General features: G+C 55.8%; 1 protein-coding gene across 3 annotated transcripts; it reads right to left on the bottom strand.

The window, feature by feature from the left end:
* Positions 1-3033: 3033 nt before the first annotated feature.
* On the bottom strand, positions 3034-21786 carry LOC139247026 (uncharacterized). 3 transcript variants are annotated; one of them, XM_070871475.1, is made up of 8 exons: positions 21679-21772; positions 21431-21620; positions 19326-20372; positions 15335-15613; positions 12796-12903; positions 11113-11334; positions 5927-6238; positions 3034-3920 (listed from the first exon to the last, which is right to left on the bottom strand). In XM_070871475.1, exons 3-8 carry the CDS (start codon positions 20344-20346, stop codon positions 3565-3567), a joined length of 2298 nt encoding a protein of 765 aa, XP_070727576.1. In that variant the 5' UTR covers positions 20347-20372; positions 21431-21620; positions 21679-21772; the 3' UTR covers positions 3034-3564. The 3 variants fall into 3 exon arrangements, with proteins under 3 accessions (XP_070727576.1, XP_070727575.1, XP_070727577.1); XM_070871474.1 differs by having other exon boundaries at positions 21431-21784; XM_070871476.1 differs by lacking the exon at positions 11113-11334 and having other exon boundaries at positions 21431-21786.
* Between the last annotated feature and the right edge of the window lie 1750 nt (positions 21787-23536).

Below are 23536 nucleotides of genomic sequence, written 5' to 3'. Positions count from 1 at the left end.
GGACGAGCTGATAAATCTATATGTCGGAGGGGGTAGTACTGCGGGAGCGCTGTACTGTCGGAGGTGCTGTCTAAATCGCTGCCCTTGCTATCTCTCTCTCTCTCGGGTGTATATAAAAGAATTATTTGGATGAAGACCAGGGGGAGTTCTCCCCGGTGTCCTGGGGCCAACATTTATCCCTCGACCAACATCACTGAAACAGATTAATCCGGGTCATTATCACGTCGCTGTGTGTGGGAGCTTGCTGTGCGCGAATTGGCCGCCGCGTTGACTGCACTTCGAAAAGGGTTGCATTGACTGTAAAGTGCTTTCGGGTGTCCCGAGGGGTGGGGAAGGGGAAGGGGGGAGCGGGGTGAGATTGACACTAACTTAGGCTGGTGTGGTTGCCAATGGTCAAATGCTGGTTTAGGAGTTCCCAGCTTACAGGATATGAATTGTGTGTCCGCAATTTCTGGGTAGGGCAAAGGGAGATTAGTCGCCATCCAGTAATCAGAAAACAGGCGATTAGCGCTGATTTTCAAGCAGTCTGAGGCAATCAGGAAGGGCCGATGGTAGCTGGGCCTTTATTGCAAAGGGGATGGAGTATAAAAGCAGGGAAGTCTTGCTCCAGTTACACAGGGTATTGGTGAGGCCACACCTGGAGTACTGCGTGCACAGTTTTGCTCTCCGTATTTACCAAAGGACACACTTTGCTTTGGAGGCAGTTCAGAGAAGGTTCACTCGGTCGATTCCGGGGATGAGGGGGTTGACTTATGAGGAAAGGTTGAGGAGGTTGGGGCCTCTACTCATTGGAGTTCAGAAGAATGAGAGGTGATCTTATCGAAACGCTCCCTCAGTACTGCCCCTCTGACAGCGCAGTACGGCACTCCCTCAGTACTGCCCCTCCGACAGTGCGGCACTCCCTCAGTACTGCCCCTCCGACAGTACAGCGCTCCCTCAGTACTGCCCCTCCGACAGCGCAGTACGACACTCCCTTAGTACTGCCCCTCCGACAGTACGGCACTCCCTCAGTACTGCCCCTCCGACAGCGCAGTACGGCACTCCCTCAGTACTGCCCCTCCGACAGTACGGCGCTCCCTCAGTACTGCCCCTCCGACAGTACGGCACTCCCTCAGTACTGCCCCTCCAACAGCGCAGTACGGCACTCCCTCAGTACTGCCCCTCCGACAGCGCAGTACTGCCCCTCCGACAGTACGGCACTCCCTCAGTACTGCCCCTCCGACAGTACGGCACTCCCTCAGTACTGCCCCTCCGACAGTACGGCACTCCCTCAGTACTGCCCCTCCGACAGTACGTCACTCCCTCAGTACTGCCCCTCCGACAGCGTTAAACTCCCCCCCTCCACCCCCTCAGCCCTGCTCTCTTGCCTTTATTAGCCGAGGCACACAATACGAGTATCCATCTGCTTTCTCAACCCACCTTATCCACCTGGCCTGCTCCCTTCAGGGGATCCGTGGACCTGCGCTCCCCAACATCCCTCCGTTCCTCGACACTTCTGCGTGTCCGACCATCCGAATGTGTGTTCCCTCGCCTTGTTGAGAGCCCTCTCTCCGCATGCATGGCCCCACTCTTGGCCCCCTCTCGAGCTGCGTGGACCCTCTGCTTTGCCCGCCGATTCTCCTCTGCCGACCGACTCGGAACTCCCGCTTCCTTCTCTCGGTCTGGCCAGCTCCCCGCTATTTATCGAGGCAAGGCGACGGGGCTCGCGCGCTCGCGCGGGGTTCTTCCAAACGGGACAGCGTTCACGTGACCTCGCCACAGGGAGCTTTTTTTTATTATCATTACATCAGCAGTTGCCGTGACATCGCTCGGTGCCAGAGAGCAGGGCGGGAGTGAGGAGGGAGGGGAGGGGAGTGAGGAGGGAGGGGAGGGGAGGGGAGTGAGAGGGAAGGGAAGGGGAGGGGAGGGGAGGGCTTGTTGGGGCAGCTTCTCCCACATTTGAGAATTCGGCCAATGTGCAGGGAGCAAGAACATCAGGAGCCAGGAGCCGGCCATTCGGCCCCTCGAGCCCTGCTCCGCCATTTAATACCATCGTGGCCTGATCCCGATCATGGACCCAGCTCCACTTCCCTGCCCGCCCCCTTATCGGTTAAGGAACTGTCTGTCTCTGTCTTAAATATATTCAATGTCCCGGCTTCCACAGCTCTCTGAGGCAGCGAGTTCCACAGATTTACGAGAAGAAATTCCTCCTCATCTCAGTTTTAAATGGGCGGCCCCTTATTCTAAGACCATGCCCCCCTAGTTCTAGTCTCCCCCCATCAGTGGGAACATCCTCTCTGCATCCACCTTGTCGAGCCCCCCTCATAATCTGATACGTTTCGATAAGATCACCTCTCATTCTTCTGAACTCCAATGAGTAGAGGCCACAACCTCCTCACCCTTTCCTCATAAGTCAACCCGCTCATCCCCGGAATCAACCGAGTGAACCTTCTCTGAACTGCCTCCAATGTAAGTGTCATTATCGTAGGCTGGAATCGAGGAAGGTGTCCCCTCTTAAACCTCCCTCCCCCCCCCCCAATTACTGTCAATCCACGCCCCCTGGTTGTTGACCCCTCTGCCAAGGGAAACAGGTCCGTCCTATCCACTCTATCCACCCCCCTCATCATTTTATACACCTCACTCAGGTCTCCCCTCAGCCTCCTCTGTTCCAAAGACAACAACCCCAGCCTATCCAATCTTTCCTCATCGCTAAAATTCTCCAGTCCAGGCAACATCCTGGTAAATCTCCTCTGTACCCTCTCCAGTGCAACATCCTGGTAAATCTCCTCTGTACCCTCTCCAGTGCAACATCCTGGTAAATCTCCTCTGTACCCTCTCCAGTGCAACATCCTGGTAAATCTCCTCTGTACCCTCTCCAGTGCAACATCCTGGTAAATCTCCTCTGTACCCTCTCTAGTGCAACATCCTGGTAAATCTCCTCTGTACCCTCTCCAGTGCGACATCCTGGTAAATCTCCTCTGTACCCTCTCCAGTGCAACATCCTGGTAAATCTCCTCTGTACCCTCTCCAATGCAACATCCTGGTAAATCTCCTCTGTACCCTCTCCAGTGCAACATCCTGGTAAATCTCCTCTGTACCCTCTCCAGTGTAACATCCTGGTAAATCTCCTCTGTACCCTCTCTAGTGCAACATCCTGGTAAATCTCCTCTGTACCCTCTCCAGTGCAACATCCTGGTAAATCTCCTCTGTACCCTCTCCAGTGCAACATTCTGGTAAATCTCTGCACCCTCTCCCCGTGCCATCACATCTTTGCTGCCATGTGGTGACCAGAACTGTACACGCAGTAGTCCAGCTGCGTTTGGTGCAGTTGACTGGCAACGAGCTGTTCAAGGAGCTCCCCTTCCCCCTCCAACCAGGGTGACTAACCCCAGCACCCTGATTGACAAATGTCGCCAATGACCGTTTTAGCTCTGAGGGCAAAGGGACATCGATTGGCTGAGGGAGGGAGGGATGCGGGCCGGTGGATAGGAACACTAAATGCCCCTCCCTTCTCCCCCCCCCCAGTTATTCGAACCTCTCCCTCTGCTGGGGGCCAGCCAGTGATGTCAGAGGGGGCGTCTGGGCCTACGAGAACAGGCTGCGCGACCCCTGACCCTCCCCGGGGTAGGGGGCGCAGTCGGCCAGGCTCTGGCTCGGGCCTTCTCGCAGGCTCGGGGGAGAGAAGTCAGCCGCCTGACCTGCGGGGGCCCAGGCAACGGGAACCGGGAAGGAAAGCACTGGGTTCAAGCGAGACCGCCTCGATCCCCTCAGTCCAAGTTCCGTCGGCACAGCCGTGGCCACTCCGGCCTCCGAGATCATTCTGCTTTCTGGAGGCGATGTTTGCCCTGCTCCGGACTCCCCGTCTCCCGACTCCGAGCCCCGGGACTCCGAACGTCCGGATTCCGATCGGCGCTCCCTCCAAATGCCCTTGAGTGCAGCTCCTTCAAGGGGGGGGGAAAAAAAAGGAGTAAGATCTTAAGAACATCAGAAATAGGAGTAGGCCATTCGGCCCCTCGAGCCTGTTACACAGGAACAGGAGGAGGCCCATTCAGCCCCTCGAGCCTGTTACACAGGAACAGGAGGAGGCCCATTCAGCCCCTCGAGCCCGTTACACAGGAACAGGAGGCCCATTCAGCCCCTCGAGCCTGTTACACAGGAGCAGGAGTGGGCCATTCGGCCCCTCGAGCCCTGCTCCGCCATTTAATACCATCGTGGCCTGATCCGATCATGGACCCAGCTCCACTTCCCTGCCCGCCCCCTTTATCGGTTAAGAAACTGTCTATCTCTGCCTTAAATATATTCAATGTCCCGGCTTCCACAGCTCTCTGAGGCAGCGAGTTCCAGAGATTTACAACCCTCTGAGAGAAGAAATTCCTCCTCATCTCAGTTTTAAATGGGCGGCCCCTTATTCTAAGACCAAGCCCCCTAGTTCTAGTCTCCCCCATCAGTGGGAACATCCTCTCTGCATCCACCTTGTCGAGCCCCCGCCTCATAATCTGATACGTTTCGATAAGATCACCTCTCATTCTTCTGAACTCCAATGAGTAGAGGCCCAACCTCCTCAACCTTTCCTCATAAGTCAATCCCCTCATCCCCGGAATCGACCGAGTGAACCTTCTCTGAACTGCCTCCAAAGCAAAGTGTGTCCTTTCGTAAATACGGAGAGCAAAACTGTGCACGCAGTACTCCGGGTGTGGCCTCACCAATACCCTGTGTAACTGGAGCAAGACTTCCCTGCTTTTATACTCCATCCCCCTTTGCAATAAAGGCCAAGATACCATAGGCCCTTCCTGATCACTTGCTGTACCTGCGTACTAACCTTTTGTGTTTCATGTACAAGTAACCCCCAGGTCCCGCTGTACTGCCGCACTTTGTAATCTTTCTCCGTTTAAATAATAACTTGCTCTCTGATTTTTTTTCTGCCAAACTGCCTGACCTCACACTTTCCCACATTATACTCCATCGGACAAATTTCATTTATATAGCGCCGTTCACGTCCACCGGACGCCCAAAGCGTGTTCCAGCCAATGAAGTACTTTGGGAGTGTGGTCACTGTTGTATTGTGGGAAACGCCAATTCACGCACAGCAAGCTCCCACACACAGCGATGTGATGATGACCCGGATTAATCTGTTTCAGTGATGTTGGTCGAGGGATAAATATTGGCCCCAGGACACCGGGGAGAACTCCCCCTGCTCTTCTTCCAAATAGTGGTCCCGGGATCTTTTACATCCACCCGAGAGGGCAGACGGGGCCTCGGTTTAACGGCTCATCCCGAAAGACGGCACCTCCGACAGTGCGGCACTCCCTCAGTACTGCCCCTCCGACAGTACGGCGCTCCCTCAGTACTGCCCCTCCGACAGTGCAGCACTCCCTCAGTACTGCCCCTCCGACAGTACGGCACTCCCTCAGTACCGCCCCTCCGACAGTACGGCGCTCCCTCAGAACTGCCCCTCCGACAGTGCGGCACTCCCTCAGTACTGCCTCTCCGACAGTGCGGCGCTCCCTCAGTACTGCCCCTCCGACAGTGCGGCGCTCCCTCAGTACTGCCCCTCCGACAGTGCGGCGCTCCCTCAGTACTGCCCCTCCGACAGTGCGGGGCTCCCTCAGTACTGCCCCTCCGACAGTGCGGCGCTCCCTCAGTACTGCCCCTCCGACAGTGCGGGGCTCCCTCAGTACTGCCCCTCCGACAGTGCGGGGCTCCCTCAGTACTGCCCCTCCGACAGTACGGCGCTCCCTCAGTACCGCCCCTCCGACAGCGCAGTACGGTGCTCCCTCTGTGTGTGGGGGGGGGGGAGGGGGCCTGAAGTACGGGGGCTCGCGTGGGAGGCCAGTGGGGGGGGGGGGCGTGTCTCGAGCCCACGAACTTCTGACTCTGAGCGAACGGCAGCGATGATCCGCGCAGATTAACGGGCTTAGTCCCCACGCTCGGGGTCCCGAATCCTTACCCGTGTCCGGCTGCGCAGTTCCTCGCCGCGCTGCCGCCGTTGCCGAATAGCCGAAGACGCGGGTCTGGACCCCCAGGCCCTCGAGGGAGACACGGTCCGCCATGCCCTGCAGCAGCTCCTTGACGGACCTGTGGCCCAGTGGGACGAGGGGCCGATGGGTCGTTGTCATGAAAAGCCACTTCAGCTCAAAGATCGAGATCCCATCCGCATGTCGCTCCAGGATCTGGACGATGGTCTCCCGGAGCTGCCAGGGGTCCTCGGCTGCAGTGGGGGCTGGTTCTGGGGCCTGCGATGGAGGCTGAGGTTCCATGTCTGAGAGAGGGGGGTGGAGGGAGAGGGAGAGGGAGAGAGAGAGGGAGAGAGAGAGGGAGAGAGAGAGAGAGAGAGTAACGTTACCTCGGGCGTGATTATTGACACTAGCATTCTCATCCTCCTGTTCAAATCCCTCCCTCGCCCCCCTCCCTATCTCTGTAACCTCCTCCAGCCCCGACAATTCTCATCCTCCTGTTCAAATCCCTCCCTCGCCCCCCCCCTCCCTATCTCTGTAACCTCCTCCAGCCCCTACAATTCTCATCCTCCTGTTCAAATCCCTCCCTCGCCCCCCCTCCCTATCTCTGTAACCTCCTCCAGCACCCTACAATTCTCATCCTCCTGTTCAAATCCCTCCCTCGCCCCCCCCCTCCCTATCTCTGTAACCTCCTCCAGCCCCTACAATTCTCATCCTCCTGTTCAAATCCCTCCCTCGCCCCCCTCCCTATCTCTGTAACCCTCCCCGAGATCTCTGCGCCCCTCCAATCCTGCCCCCTTGAGCATCCCCCGATCGCTCCACCATTGGCGGCCGTTCCTTCAGCTGCCTGGGGCCCCAAGCTCTGGAACTCCCTCCCTAAACCTCTCCGCCTCTCTCTCCTCCTTCAAGACGCTCCTTAAAACCCACCTCTGTGACCCAGCTTTTGGTCGCCCGTCCCCAATATCTCCCGGTGTGGCTCGGGGTCAAATTCATAGAAACATAGAAAATAGGTGCAGGAGCAGGCCATTGGGCCCTTCGAGCCTGCCCCACCATTCAATATGATCATGGCTGATCATGCAACTTCAGTACCCCACTCCTGCTTTCTCTCCATACCCCCCTGATCCCTTTAGCCGTAAGGGCCACATCTAACTCCCTTTTGAATATATCCAACGAACTGGCCCCCAACAACTTTCTGTGGTAGAGAATTCCACAGGTTCACAATTCTCTGGGTGAAGAAGTTTCTCCTCATCTCGGTCCTAAATGGCTTACCCCTTATCCTTAGACTGTGTGAGCCCTGGTTCTGGACTTCCCCAACATCGGGAACATTCTTCCTGCATCTAACCTGTCCAGTCCCGTCAGAATTTTACATGTTTCTATGAGATCCCCCCCTCATTCTTCTAAATTCCAGTGAATATAAGCCCAGTCGATCCAGTCTTTCTTCATATGTCAGTCCTGCCATCCCGGGAATCAGTCTGGTGAACCTTCGCTGCACTCCCTCAATAGCAAGAATGTCCTTCCTCAGATTAGGAGACCAAAACTGAACACAATATTCCAGGTGTGGTCTCATCAAGGCCCTGTACAACTGCAGTAAGACCTCCCTGCTCCTATACTCAAATCCTCTCGCTATGAAGGCCAACATACCATTTGCCTTCTTCACCGCCTGCTGTACCTGCATGACCAACTTTCAATGACTGATGTCCCATGACCCCCAGGTCTCGTTGCACCTCCCCTTTTCCTAATCTGTCACCGTTCAGATAATATTCTGCCTTCCTGTTTTTGCCCCCAAAGTGGATCACCTCACATTTATCCACATTATACTGCATCGGCCATGCATTTGCCCCACTCACCTAACCTGTCCAAGTCACCCTGCAGCCTCTTAGCATCCTCCTCACAGCTCACACCGCCACCCAGCTTAGTGTCATCTGCAAACTTGGAGATATTACACTCAATTCCCTCGTCTAAATCATTAATGTATATTGTAAATAGCTGGGGGCCCAGCACTGAGCCCTGCGGCACCCCACTAGTCACTGCCTGCCATTCTGAAAAGGACCTGTTCGATAATGGGTGTCCTAACTCACACCCAGTCCCACTCACCCATCACCCCCTGTGCTCACTGACCCCGTGTCCTAACTCACACCCAGTCCCACTCACCCATCACCCCCTGTGCTCACTGACCCCATGTCCTAACTCACACCCAGTCGCACTCACCCATCACCCCCTGTGCTCACTGACCCCGTGTCCTAACTCACACCCAGTCCCACTCACCCAACACCCCCTGTGCTCACTGACCCCGTGTCCTAACTCACACCCAGTCCCACTCACCCATCACCCCCTGTGCCCCGTGTCCTAACTCACACCCAGTCCCACTCACCCATCACCCCCTGTGCTCACTGACCCCGTGTCCTAACTCACACCCAGTCCCACTCACCCATCACCCCCTGTGCTCACTGACCCCGTGTACTAACTCACACCCAGTCCCACTCACCCATCACCTTCTGTGCTCACTGCCCCGTGTCCTAACTCACACCCAGTCCCACTCACCCATCACCCACTGTGCTCACTGACCCCGTGTCCTAACTCACACCCAGTCCCGCTCACCCATCACCCCCTGTGCTCACTGACCCTGTGTCCTAACTCACACCCAGTCCCACTCACCCATCACCCACTGTGCTCACTGACCCCGTGTCCTAACTCACACCCAGTCCCACTCCCCCATCACCCCCTGTGCTCACTGACCCCGTGTCCTAACTCACACCCAGTCCCACTCACCCATCACCCACTGTGCTCACTGACCCCGTGTCCTAACTCACACCCAGTCCCACTCACCCATCACCCCCTGTGCCCCGTGTCCTAACTCACACCCAGTCCCGCTCACCCATCACCCCCTGTGCTCTCTGCCCCGTGTCCTAACTCACACCCAGTCCCACTCGCCCATCACCCCCTGTGCTCACTGACCCGTGTCCTAACTCACACCCAGTCCCACTCACCCATCACCCACTGTGCTCACTGACCCCGTGTCCTAACTCACACCCAGTCCCACTCACCCATCACCCCCTGTGCTCACTGACCCTGTGTCCTAACTCACACCCAGTCCCACTCACCCATCACCCCCTGTGCTCACTGACCCCGTGTCCTAACTCACACCCAGTCCCACTCACCCATCACCCCGTGCCCACTGCCCCGTGTCCTAACTCACACCCAGTCCCACTCACCCATCACCCCCTGTGCTCGCTGCCCCGTGTCCTAACTCACACCCAGTCCCACTCACCCATCACCCCCTGTGCTCACTGACCCTGTGTCCTAACTCACACCCAGTCCCACTCACCCATCACCCCCTGTGCCCCGTGTCCTAACTCACACCCAGTCCCACTCACCCATCACCCCCTGTGCCCCGTGTCCTAACTCACACCCAGTCCCACTCACCCATCACCCCCTGTGCTCGCTGACCTACATTGGCTCCCGGTTAAGCAATGCCTCCATTTCTAAAATTGCGTGCGGAATTGAATCAGTAGTTTGGGGGTAAAGAAACGTCGCTATAAATAGTTACAAAAGTCAAATGCTGGGACGTAGAATCAAGAGAGAAAAATGCTGCAAGTCAGGAGAGAGAAACAGCGTTAACATTTGGGTTCCATGAAAGGGAAATCACGTTTGACAAATTTGCTGGAGTTCTTTGAGGATGTAACAAACAGGATGGATAAAGGGGGAACCAGTAGATGTGGTGTATTTGGATTTCCAGAAGGCATTTGACAAGGTGCCCCATAAAAGGTTACTGCACGAGATAAAAGTTCACGGGGTTGGGGGTAATATATTAGCACGGATAGAGGATTGGCTAACTAACAGAGAACAGAGAGTGGGGATAAACGGTTCATTCTCGGGTTGGCAATCAGTAACTAGTGGGGTGCCGCAGGGATCAGTGATGGGGCCCCAGCTATTTACAATGTTATATTAACGACTTGCAAGAAGGGACTGAGTGTAACGTAGACAAGTTTGCTGATGATACAAAGATGGGAGGAAAAGCAATGTGTGAGGAGGACACAAAAAATCTGCAAAAGGACACAGACAGGCTCAGTGAGTGGGCAAAAATTTGTCCGATGGAGTATAATGTGGGAAAGTGTGAGGTCAGGCACTTGGGCAGAAAAAAAATCACAGAGCAAGTTATTATTTAAACGGAGAAAGATTACAAAGTGCGGCAGTACAGCGGGACCTGGGGGTTACTTGTACATGAAACACAAAAGGTTAGTATGCAGGTACAGCAAGTGATCAGGAAGGGCCAATGGTATCTTGGCCCTTTATTGCAAAGGGGGATGGAGTATAAAAGCAGGGAAGTCTTGCTCCAGTTACACAGGGTATTGGTGAGGCCACACCTGGAGTACTGCTTGCACAGTTTTGCTCTCCGTATTTACGGAAGGACACACTTTGCTTTGGAGGCAGTTCAGAGAAGGTTCACTCGGTCGATTCCGGGGATGAGGGGGTTGACTTATGAGGAAAGGTTGAGGAGGTTGGGCCTCTACTCATTGGAGTTCAGAAGAATCATAGGCGATAACGTGCTCTTTGATTTTATTTCTGCCAAACTGCCTGACCTCACACTTTCCCACATTATACTCCATCGGACAAATTTTTGCCCACTCACTGAGCCTGTCTGTGTCCTTTTGCAGATTTTGTGTGTCCTCCTCACACATTGCTTTTCCTCCCATCTTTGTATCGTCAGCAAACTTGGCTACGTTACACTCGGTCCCTTCTTCCAAGTCGTTAATATAGATTGTAAATAGCTGGGGTCCCAGCACTGATCCCTGCGGCACCCCACTAGTTACTGATTGCCGACCCGAGAATGAACCATTTATCCCCACTCTCTGTTCTCTGTCAGTTCGCCAATCCTCTATCCGCGCTAATATATCACCCCGCAACCCTGCGAGCTTTTATCTTGCGCAGTAAATAGCTGGGGCCCCAGCACTGATCCCTGCGGTACCCCACTAGTGACTGATTGCCGACCCGAGAATGAACCATTTATCCCCACTCTCTGTTCTCTGTCAGTTCGCCAATCCTCTATCCGTGCTAATATATCACCCCGCAACCCCGCGAGCTTTTATCTTGCGCAGTAAATAGCTGGGGCCCCAGCACTGATCCCTGCGGCACTCACGAGCTTATGAATCTTACCGTGTGCGTCGGGCAAGAACCTCACCTGGCTCCAGGGTGACCTTGCAGACGACGGGGCACTGTGGGTCTGAGAGACGGACCGCGGGAATCTGTTGCAGGAAATCGACAATGGAGCTGTACTTCAAATGCCTCACCAAAGTCAGCAGATCGATGGCGTGCTTGCTGGCAAAGCGTTCCATCAGGCTTTCCACCTTCAGTCCCATGGCCTGCGTCTTCAGGAGATCCATGATTAAATCCGCGCACTGTTCTGCACAAGGAGGAGCAAAACGCCCTCAGTACTGCCCCTCCGACAGTGCAATGCTCCCTCAGTACTGCCCCTCCGACAGCGCAATGCTCCCTCAGTACTGCCCCTCCGTCAGCGCAATGCTCCCTCAGTACTGCCCCTCCGACAGCGCAATGCTCCCTCAGTACTGCCCCTCCGTCAGCGCAATGCTCCCTCAGTACTGCCCCTCCGTCAGCGCAATGCTCCCTCAGTACTGCCCCTCCGTCAGCGCAATGCTCCCTCAGTACTGCCCCTCCGTCAGCGCAATGCTCCCTCAGTACTGCCCCTCCGACAGCGCAATGCTCCCTCAGTACTGCCCCTCCGACAGCGCAATGCTCCCTCAGTACTGCCCCTCCGTCAGCGCAATGCTCCCTCAGCACTGCCCCTCCGTCAGCGCAATGCTCCCTCAGTACTGCCCCTCCGTCAGCGCAATGCTCACTCAGTACTGCCCCTCCGACAGCGCAATGCTCCCTCAGTACTGCCCCTCCGACAGCGCAATGCTCCCTCAGTACTGCCCCTCCGTCAGCGCAATGCTCCCTCAGTACTGCCCCTCCGACAGCGCAGTGCTCCCTCAGTACTGCCCCTCCGTCAGCGCAATGCTCCCTCAGTACTGCCCCTCCGACAGCGCAGTGCTCCCTCAGCACTGCCCCTCCGTCAGCGCAATGCTCCCTCAGCACTGCCCCTCCGACAGCGCAATGCTCCCTCAGCACTGCCCCTCCGACAGCGCAATGCTCCCTCAGTACTGCCCCTCCGACAGCGCAGTACGGCGCTCCCTCAGTACTGCCCCTCCGACAGCGCAGTACGGCACTCCCTCAGTACTGCCCCTCCGACAGTACGGCGCTCCCTCAGTACCGCCCCTCCGACAGCGCAGTACGGCACTCCCTCAGTACTGCCCCTCCGACAGCGCAGTACGGCACTCCCTCAGTACTGCCCCTCCGACAGTACGGCGCTCCCTCAGTACTGCCCCTCCGACAGTACGGCACTCCCTCAGTACTGCCCCTCCGACAGCGCAGTACGGCACTCCCTCAGTACCGCCCCTCCGACAGCGCAGTACGGCACTCCCTCAGTACTGCCCCTCCGACAGTATGGCACTCCCTCAGTACTGCCCCTCCGACAGCGCAGTACGGCACTCCCTCAGTACTGCCCCTCCGTCAGCGCAGTGCTCCCTCAGTCCTGCCCCTCCTTCAGCGCAATGCTCCCTCAGTACTGCCCTGTGTAACTGGAGCAAGACTTCCCTGCTTTTATACTCCATCACCCTTTGCAATAAAGGGCCAAGATACCATTGGCCCTTCCTGATCACTTGCTGTACCTGCAGACTAACCTTTTGTGTTTCATGCACAAGGAGCCCCAGGTCCCTCGGACGGAGACACAGAGAGAGGGACACGAGAGGCAGGAAGGAGACAGACAGGGCAAAGATGCCGGATGTTCGAAGGGGATTCGACTCACCAAAGGAAATTGGAAAAGCTCCGTTCCTGGCTCTGCTCCTCTGTGCCGTCTCCTGTCGTCCCTCGAGGCCGCAGATGTCCGCCGTGGTGCTGGGGGCAGCGGGAGAGCCTGAAGGACATCGACAGACGGGTCAGTAACGCGGAGGAGAGAAGGAACAGAGGAGGTCGTGATCCCATTGGATTGTAGGCGGGGCGGGGGGTCGAGTAAATACGTTACAGTGTGCTGCCGCCCTCCATAGAAACATAGAAACATAGAAACATAGAAAATAGGTGCAGGAGCAGGCCATTCGGCCCTTCTAGCCTGCACCGCCATTCAATGAGTTCATGGCTGAACATTCAACTTCAGTACCCCATTCCTGCTTTCTCGCCATACCCCTTGATCCCCCGAGTAGTAAGGACTTCATCTAACTCCTTTTTGAATATATTTAGTGAATTGGCCTCAACAACTTTCTGTGGTAGAGAATTCCACAGGTTCACCACTCTCTGGGTGAAGAAGTTCCTCCGCATCTCGGTCCTAAATGGCTTACCCCTTATCCTTAGACTGTGACCCCTGGTTCTGGACTTCCCCAACATTGGGAACATTCTTCCTGCATCTAACCTGTCTAACCCCGTCAGAATTTTATATGTTTCTATGAGGTCCCCTCTCATTCTTCTGAACTCCAGTGAATACAAGCCCAGTTGATCCAATCTTTCTTGATAGGTCAGTCCCGCCATCCCGGGAATCAGTCTGGTGAACCTTCGCTGCACTCCCTCAATAGCAAGAATGTCCTTCCTCAGGTTAGGAGACCAAAACTGTACACAATACTCCAGGTGTGGCCTCACCAATGCCCTGTACAACTGTAGCAACACCTCCCTGCCCCTGTATTCAAATCCCCTCGCTATGAAGGCCAACATGCCATTTGCTTTCTTCACCGCCTGCTGCACCTGCATGGCCAACTTTCAATGACTGATGTACCATGACACCCAGGTCTCTTTGCACCTCCCCTTTTCCTAATCTGTCACCATTCAGATAATAGTCTGTCTCTCTGTTTTTACCACCAAAGTGGATAACCTCACATTTATCCACATTATACTTCATCTGCCACGCATTTGCCCACTCACCTAACCTATCCAAGTCACTCTGCAGCCTCACAGCATCCTCCTCGCAGCTCACACTGCCACCCAACTTAGTGTCATCCGCAAATTTGGAGATACTACATTTAATCCCCTCATCTAAATCATTAATGTACAATGTAAACAGCTGGGGCCCCAGCACAGAACCTTGCGGTACCCCACTAGTCACTGCCTGCCATTCTGAAAAGTCCCCATTTACTCCTACTCTTTGCTTCCTGTCTGACAACCAGTTCTCAATCCACGTCAGCACACTACCCCCAATCCCATGTGCTCTAACTTTGCACATCAATCTCTTGTGTGGGACCTTGTCGAACGCCTTCTGAAAGTCCAAATATACCACATCAACTGGTTCTCCCTTATCCACTCTACTGGAAACATCCTCAAAAAATTCCAGAAGATTTGTCAAGCATGATTTCCCTTTCACAAATCCATGCTGACTTGGACCTATCATGTCACCTCTTTCCAAATGCACTGCTATGACATTCTTAATAATTGATTCCATCATTTTACCCACTACCGATGTCAGGCTGACCGGTCTATAATTCCCTGTTTTCTCTCTCCCTCCTTTTTTAAAAAGTGGGGTTACATTGGCTACCCTCCACTCCATAGGAACTGATCCAGAGTCAATGGAATGTCTGGCCACCGTTCGAAGCCCCGCCCCCCCCGAACCATGGGCTATTCGCCTCTGGAAGGCATCGCCGCCAGGCACCAATCTCCAGCTCCCGCGCGCAGCGAGCGCTCCCTCGCTGATCGGGGAGGGTGGAGGGGGTTGGGAGCGAGGTTTCCGCGGAAATAATAAGTGGGTCTGAATTGTGGGGCCGGAGCCCCGGAGTGTGCACAGCTAAGTCCGGCAGTGGGGCGCTCCCTCAATACTGGCACCAGGGAGTGTGGGCCTGGATTATGGGGCTCGAGTCGTATACATCTACCTCCGACAGTGCGGCACTCCCTCAGTACCGCCCCTCCGACAGTGCGGCACTCCCTCAGTACCGCCCCTCCGACAGTGCGGCGCTCCCTCAGTACCGCCCCTCTGACAGTACGGCGCTCCCTCAGTACTGCCCCTCTGACAGCGCAGTACGGCACTCCCTCAGTACTGCCCCTCCGACAGTATGGCACTCCCTCAGCACCGCCCCTCCGACAGTACGGCACTCCCTCAGTACTGCCCCTCCGACAGTACGGCGCTCCATCAGTACTGCCCCTCCGACAGCGCAGTACGGCACTCCCTCAGTATCGCCCCTCCGACAGTATGGCACTCCCTCAGTACTGCCCCTCCGACAGTACGGCACTCCCTCAGTACCGCCCCTCAGACAGCACAGTACGGCACTCCCTCAGTACTGCCCCTCGGAAAGTACGGCACTCCCTCAGTACCACCCCTCCGACAGCGCAGTACGGCGCTCCCTCAGTACCCCCGACTTGCGCTAGCTATTCACCATTGTGGATTGCGCAAGTTGTTTCCTCAAGTCTAGGCTTCAAGCGAATGAGATAATTCGTCTGTTGACCACTGGTCTTAACCGTCTCCACAATTGGCTGGTCCGCCAGGAACTCCTGGAGATTGAGATATCCAGCATTTTCCAACAATTCCGTGAGCTCCTCTCTTCGTTGCTCGAGACAAAGGGAAGCTAGTTTGTTGGAGCGGATACCATCGCGGAATCCCTTTGTTTTCAACACACCCAGCAGCCACTCGATGCACTCCCCTCCATCCTTCGAACCTGTCCAGCAAGGCAGCACGTGGTTAGATACAGAGTAAAGCTCCCTCTACACTGTCCCCATCAAACACTCCCAGGGCAGGTACAGGGGGTTAGATACAGAGTAAAGCTCCCTCTACACTGTCCCATCAAACACTCCCAGGGCAGGTACAGAGGGTTAGATACAGAGTAAAGCTCCCTCTACACTGTCCCCATCAAACACTCCCAGGGCAGGTACAGCGGGTTAGATACAGAATAAAGCTCCCTCTACACTGTCCCATCAAACACTCCCAGGGCAGGTACAGGGGGTTAGATACAAAGTAAAGCTCCCTCTACACTGTCCCATCAAACACTCCCAGGGCAGGTACAGGGGGTTAGATACAGAGTAAAGCTCCCTCTACACTGTCCCATCAAACACTCCCAGGGCAGGTACAGGGGGTTAGATACAGAGTAAAGCTCCCTCTACACTGTCCCCTCAAACACTCCCAGGGCAGGTACAGGGGGTTAGATACAGAGTAAAGCTCCCTCTACACTGTCCCATCAAACACTCCCAGGGCAGGTACAGGGGGTTAGATACAGAGTAAAGCTCCCTCTACACTGTCCCATCAAACACTCCCAGGGCAGGTACAGGGGGTTAGATACAGAGTAAAGCTCCCTCTACACTGTCCCATCAAACACTCCCAGGGCAGATACAGGGGGTTAGATACAGAGTAAAGCTCCCTCTACACTGTCCCATCAAACACTCCCAGGGCAGGTACAGGGGGTTAGATACAGAGTAAAGCTCCCTCTACACTGTCCCATCAAACACTCCCAGGGCAGGTACAGGGGGTTAGATACAGAGTAAAGCTCCCTCTACACTGTCCCATCAAACACTCCCAGGGCAGGTACAGGGGGTTAGATACAGAGTAAAGCTCCCTCTACACTGTCCCATCAAACACTCCCAGGGCAGGTACAGGGGGTTAGATACAGAGTAAAGCTCCCTCTACACTGTCCCATCAAACACTCCCAGGGCAGGTACAGGGGGTTAGATACAGAGTAAAGATCCCTCTACACTGTCCCATCAAACACTCCCAGGGCAGGTACAGGGTGTTAGATACAGAGTAAAGCTCCCTCGACACTGTCCCATCAAACACTCCTAGGGCAGGTACAGGGGGTTAGATACAGAGTAAAGCTCCCTCTACACTGTCCCATCAAACACTCCCAGGGCAGGTACAGGGGGTTAGATACAGAGTAAAGCTCCCTCTACACTGTCCCATCAAACACTCCCAGGGCAGGTACAGGGTGTTAGATACAGAGTAAAGATCCCTCTACACTGTCCCATCAAACACTCCCAGGGCAGGTACAGGGGGTTAGATACAGAGTAAAGCTCCCTCTACACTGTCCCATCAAACACTCCCAGGGCAGGTACAGGGGGTTAGATACAGAGTAAAGCTCCCTGTACACTGTCCCATCAAACACTCCCAGGGCAGGTACAGGGGGTTAGATACAGAGTAAAGATCCCTCTACACTGTCCCATCAAACACTCCCAGGGCAGGTACAGGGGGTTAGATACAGAGTAAAGCTCCCTCTACACTGTCCCATCAAACACTCCCAGGGCAGGTACAGGGGGTTAGATACAGAGTAAAGCTCCCTCTACACTGTCCCATCAAACACTCCCAGGGCAGGTACAGGGGGTTAGATACAGAGGAAAGCTCCCTCTACACTGTCCCATCAAACACTCCCAGGGCAGGTACAGGGGGTCAGATACAGAGTAAAGCTCCCTCGACACTGTCCCCTCAAACACTCCCAGGGCAGGTACAGGTGGTTAGATACAGAGTAAAGCTCCCTCTACACTGTCCCATCAAACACTGCCGGGGCAGGTACAGGGGGTTAGATACAGAGTAAAGCTCCCTCTACACTGTCCCCTCAAACACTCCCAGGGCAGGTACAGGTGGTTAGATACAGAGTAAAGCTCCCTCTACACTGTCCCATCAAACACTCCCAGGGCACGTACAGGGGGTTAGATACAGAGTAAAGCTCCCTCTACACTGTCCCATCAAACACTCCCAGGGCAGGTACAGGGGGTTAGATACAGAGTAAAGCTCCCTCGACACTGTCCCATCAAACACACCCAGGGCAGGTACAGGGGGTTAGATACAGAGTAAAGCTCCCTCTACACTGTCCCATCAAACACTCCCAGGGCAGGTACAGGGGGTTAGATACAGAGTAAAGCTCCCTCTACACTGTCCCATCAAACACTCCCAGGGCAGGTACAGGGGGTTAGATACAGAGTAAAGATCCCTCTACACTGTCCCATCAAACACTCCCAGGGCAGGTACAGGGGGTTAGATACAGAGTAAAGCTCCCTCTACACTGCCCCATCAAACACTCCCAGGGCAGATACAGGGGGTTAGATACAGAATAAAGCTCCCTCTACACTGTCCCATCAAACACTCCCAGGGCAGGTACAGGGGGTTAGATACAGAGTAAAGCTCCCTCTACACTGTCCCATCAAACACTCCCAGGGCAGGTACAGGGGGTTAGATACAGAGTAAAGATCCCTCTACACTGCCCCCATCAAACACTCCCAGGGCAGGTACAGGGGGTTAGATACAGAGTAAAGCTCCCTCTACACTGTCCCCATCAAACACTCCCAGGGCAGGTACAGGGGGTTAGATACAGAGTAAAGCTCCCTCTACACTGTCCCATCAAACACTCCCAGGGCAGGTACAGCGGGTTAGATACAGAATAAAGCTCCCTCTACACTGTCCCATCAAACACTCCCAGGGCAGGTACAGGGGGTTAGATTTTGAGTAAAGCTCCCTCTACACTGTCCCATCAAACACTCCCAGGGCAGGTACAGGGGGTTAGATACAGAGTAAAGCTCCCTCTACACTGTCCCATCAAACACTCCCAGGGCAGATACAGGGGGTTAGATACAGAATAAAGCTCCCTCTACACTGTCCCATCAAACACTCCCAGGGCAGGTACAGGGGGTTAGATACAGAGTAAAGCTCCCTCTACACTGTCCCATCAAACACTCCCAGGGCAGGTACAGGGGGTTAGATACAGAGTAAAGCTCCCTCTACACTGTCCCATCAAACACTCCCAGGGCAGGTACAGGGGGTTAGATACAGAATAAAGCTCCCTCTACACTGTCCCATCAAACACTCCCAGGGCAGGTACAGGGGGTTAGATACAGAGTAAAGCTCCCTCTACACTGTCCCATCAAACACTCCCAGGGCAGGTACAGGGGGTTAGATACAGAGTAAAGCTCCCTCGACACTGTCCCATCAAACACTCCCAGGGCAGATACAGGGGGTTAGATACAGAGTAAAGCTCCCTCTGCACTGTCCCATCAAACACTCCCAGGGCAGGTACAGGGGGTTAGATACAGAGTAAAGCTCCCTCTACACTGTCCCGTCAAACACTCCCAGGCACTATCTCGTGGAAAACACCTGCCAATCCCGACTGGGAGGTGGGGAGGAGGCGGAAGGGGGCCTGAATTGCCGGTGGCTATTTGGCTGTGTGTTGCATCACCTCCCGGCCCGCTCTCGGTCTCAAACGCCTTCCCGCGCGTCTTTTAAACCCCCCCAGGAGTTGCGAGTCGTGAGGAGAGGGGATGTGCGCTGTCGTGCGGAACCATGATAGCCTCCCCCCACTCCACCCCCCAGAAAAGGCTCATTTACCGCCCCCAACCCTCTCCTCACCCTTTCAGGTTCACGCCCCTTCCTGCCGCAGGGTTTCACGGACGTACCTTGGCGTCCCGGGACTGCCTGCTCCGTCCGAACCTCGTCTCTCGCCTCCGCGCCGGCCTGCGTCTGTCCCGGAGCCTGTCTGAGGTCGCTCGGTTGGCCTCCAGACCCCCGGACACCCAGAATTCGTCCAGGCCTCCTGGTTTGGGCTGGGGAGGGCCACTCCCTGCTGTCCAGGTCCGCCCCGAGGATCTGGGCCACTCCTGAGGGACTTGGGCCTGCTCCTGAGGCCTTTCGGCCTGCTCCTGAGGCTCTGGGGCCTAGTCTTGAGGCCTTTGGGCCCGCTCCTAACGTTAGGCCTGCCGCTGAGGCCTTTGGAACAGCTCCCGAGGCTTTGGGACCTACTCCTGAGGCCCTTGGTCCTCCTCCGAACATTGGGCCTCCTCCTGAGGCCGTCAGGTCTCCTCCCGAAGGCGTTGGGCCTGCTCCCGGAGGCTTCCGCACAACCCCCGACTGGGCCCCGTCCACCAAACCCAGCAGGGCCTGACTGTAACTGAGCGGCCTGTCCCGCTGGGGCCTGGGTGCCCCCGGTGCGCGGAAGGCCCGGTTGCCGGGGGCAACGGCACCGAGTGACGGCCCAGCCGGGGCCTTTGAGGCCTGGGGCTGGGTTTGGCGCTGGGCCCGGGTGAGGGGTGCCACGGGGGCCGACGGCCCGGCCTGGAGCAGCAGGGGCCTCAGGTACCTGGGGAAGTGCCGGAGCGGGACCCGGATTGGCGGGCTTTCGGGCCGGGCGGGCAGAAGCCTGGCGGGGTAGGCCCGGGGCACCGCGGCAACCGCCGGCACCGGCCCCCTCGCCCGCAGTCGCTCCTTGCAGCCCATCGGCGACACCTCCCAGCGCCTCTCCACGATTTCCGACATCTCGCCCACCATTTCCTCGAGCGACGTCAAGCCGTGGGCCGCCAGGTTCAGGGGTCGTCCGTGGAGGCGGAGGTAGGCCCCAGGGAACTGCACGAGCGTCACGCCCCACGGGTGGGCCTTCAGGACCAGGAGCACGTCAATCTTCAGCTCCTCGAGGATATCCATCTCCGGGGGCGAGGGGGCGAGGATTCCTGCACCGAAAGGTAAAGAGGGCAAGAGGTTAGGCGAGATATTCAACCGGAATGGGAGGAGGCCCCATTCAGCCCCTCGAGCCTGTTACACAGGAACAGGAGGCCCATTCAGCCCCTCGAGCCTGTTACACAGGAACAGGAGGAGGCCCATTCAGCCCCTCGAGCCTGTTACACAGGGACAGGAGGAGGCCCATTCAGCCCCTCGAGCCTGTTACACAGGAACAGGAGGAGGCCCATTCAGCCCCTCGAGCCTGTTACACAGGAACAGGAGGCCCATTCAGTCCCTCGAGCCTGTTACACAGGAACAGGAGGAGGCCCATTCAGCCCCTCGAGCCTATTACACAGGAACAGGAGGAGGCCCCATTCAGCCCCTCGAGTCTGTTACACAGGAGCAGGAGTGGGCCATTCGGCCCCTCGAGCCTGCTCCGCCATTTAATACCATCGTGGCCTGATCCGATCATGGACCCAGCTCCACTTCCCTGCCCGCCCCCTTATCGGTTAAGGAACTGTCTATCTCTGTCTTAAATATATTCAATGTCCCGGCTTCCACAGCTCTCTGAGGCAGCGAGTTCCACAGATTTACAACCCTCTGAGAGAAGAAATTCCTCCTCATCTCAGTTTTAAATGGGCGGCCCCTTATTCTAAGACCATGCCCCCTAGTTCTAGTCTCCCCCATCAGTGGGAACATCCTCTCTGCATCCACCTTGTCGAGCCCCCCTCATAATCTGATACGTTTCGATAAGATCACCTCTCATTCTTCTGAACTCCAATGAGTAGAGGCCCAACCTCCTCAACCTTTCCTCATAAGTCAACCCCCTCATCCCCGGAATCGACCGAGTGAACCTTCTCTGAACTGCCTCCAAAGCAAAGTGTGTCCTTTGGTAAATACGGAGAGCAAAACTGTGCACGCAGTACTCCAGGTGTGGCCTCACCGATACCCTGTGTAACTGGAGCAAGACTTCCCTGCTTTTATACTCCATCCCCTTTGCAATAAAGGCCAAGATAACATTTGCTCAATAGGTATTTGTAACGTTTTAAGGAAAGTTAAGTTGACATACCTTTCTGTGTGTGTGTCTCTCTCTGTCTCTCTCGTTGTCTCTCTCCTCGCTCTCTCCCCTCTCTCTCTCTCGCTCCCTCTCTCTCTCTCTCTCTCTGTCTCTCTCTCTCTGTCTCTCACTCTCTGTCTCTCTCTGTCTGTCTCTCTCTGTCTCTGTCTCTCTCTCTGTCTCTCTGCCTCTCTCGCTCCCTCTCTCTGTCTCGCTCTCTCTCTGTCTCTCTCTCTCTGTCTCTCTGCCTCTCTCGCTACCTCTCTCTCTCTCTCTCTCTGTCTCTCTCTCTGTCTCTCTGCCTCTCTCGCTCCCTCTGTCTCTCTCTCTCTCTCTCTCTCTGTCTCTCTTTCTCTCTCGTTCTCTGTCTCTCTCTCTATCTCTCTCTCTCGCTCCCTCACCCCCTCTCTCTCTCTGTTCCCCTCACGCCATCGTCTGTTCCACGCCCCCCGCGGCCCCCCCTCGCCTCTGTCTTCCTCCCTCCCTCCGTCTCTGATTGTCCGCCTCTCTCTTCACTTTCACTTTCTGTTCTTCAACAAAGCGTAGAGTAACAACACTCCCTCTTTACAGATCGCAGTGAGTGACAGATCAGATCAGCAAACCAGAACTCAAAGACACAGGGGAGGAGAGTTTCCATGCAGGATAGCCTCCGACATGTCTTGTCGTGCCTCTAAAATCTCTGGAATTGTTAGCACTCTAACTCCCTTCAAAAATCTACCCTGCGCTTAAAGACGTCACAGGGATATAGACAGCCTAACATTGTGGTCAACCCTGGTGTCATATTTGACTCCGAAATGAGCTACCGGCCACATATCCCGCAGCATAACTAAACCCGCCTGTTTCCCCCTCCGTAACATCGCCCATCTCCGCCCCCTGCCTTAGCTCTTCTGCTGCTGAAGCCCTCATCCGTGTCTCTCTCCCCTCCAGACTTGACCGTTCCAACGCACTCCTGGCCGGCCTCCCACATTCTACCCGACGTAAACTCGAGGTGATCCAAAACTCGGCTACCCCCGTGTCCTAACTCACACCCAGTCCCACTCACCCATCACCCCCTGTGCCCCGTGTCCTAACTCACACCCAGTCCCACTCACCCATCACCCCCTGTGCTCACCGACCCCGTGTCCTAACTCACACCCAGTCCCGCTCACCCATCACCCCCTGTGCCCCGTGTCCTAACTCACACCCAGTCCCGCTCACCCATCACCCCCTGTGCCCCGTGTCCTAACTCACACCCAGTCCCACTCACCCATCACCCCCTGTGCTCACTGACCCGTGTCCTAACTCACACCCAGTCCCACTCACCCATCACCCCCTGTGCCCCGTGTCCTAACTCACACCCAGTCCCACTCACCCATCACCCCCTGTGCTCACTGACCCCGTGTCCTAACTCACACCCAGTCCCACTCACCCATCACCCCCTGTGCTCACTGCCCCCGTGTCCTAACTCACACCCAGTCCCACTCACCCATCACCCCCTGTGCTCACTGACCCCGTGTCCTAACTCACACCCAGTCCCACTCACCCATCACCCCCTGTGCTCACTGCCCCCGTGTCCTAACTCACACCCAGTCCCACTCACCCATCACCCCCTGTGCTCACTGACCCCGTGTCCTAACTCACACCCAGTCCCACTCACCCATCACCCCCTGTGCTCACTGACCTACATTGACTCCCGGTTAAGCAACGCCTCGATTTCAAAATTCCCCATCCTTGTTTATAAATCCCTCCATGACCCCTCGCCCCTCCCTATCTCTGTAACCTCCTCCAGCCCCTACAATTCTCATCCTCCTGTTCAAATCCCTCCCTCGCCCCCTCCCTATCTCTGTAAACTCCTCCAGCCCCTACAATTCCCATCCTCCTCTTCAAATCCCTCCCTCGCCCCCTCCCTATCTCTGTAACCCCCTCCAGCCCCGACAATTCTCATCCTCCTGTTCAAATCCCTCCCTCACCCCCCTCCCTATCTCTGTAACCTCCTCCAGCCCCGACAATTCTCATCCTCCTGTTCAAATCCCTCCCTCACCCCCCTCCCTATCTCTGTAACCCCCTCCAGCCCCTACAATTCTCATCCTCCTGTTCAAATCCCTCCCTCGCCCCCCCTCCCTATCTCTGTTACCCCCC

The sequence above is a fragment of the Pristiophorus japonicus genome, unplaced genomic scaffold (assembly GCF_044704955.1).
Source record: "Pristiophorus japonicus isolate sPriJap1 unplaced genomic scaffold, sPriJap1.hap1 HAP1_SCAFFOLD_2514, whole genome shotgun sequence".
Classification (NCBI taxonomy): domain Eukaryota; kingdom Metazoa; phylum Chordata; class Chondrichthyes; family Pristiophoridae; genus Pristiophorus; species Pristiophorus japonicus.
This window is presented reverse-complemented; position numbering and strand designations above follow the sequence as displayed.

Bases quoted from the DNA above. Each gene is read 5' to 3' on its own strand.
- LOC139247026 (XM_070871474.1), bottom strand. From the start codon at position 20,346: ATGGATATCCTCGAGGAGCTGAAGATTGACGTGCTCCTGGTCCTGAAG. The intron at 12,904-15,334 runs GTGAATAGCTAG...GATGTCCTTCAG, and splicing joins AACTTGCGCAATCCACAATG to GCTCTCCCGCTGCCCCCAGC. The intron at 11,335-12,795 runs GTGAGTCGAATC...CTCCTTGTGCAG, and splicing joins AGCTTTTCCAATTTCCTTTG to AACAGTGCGCGGATTTAATC.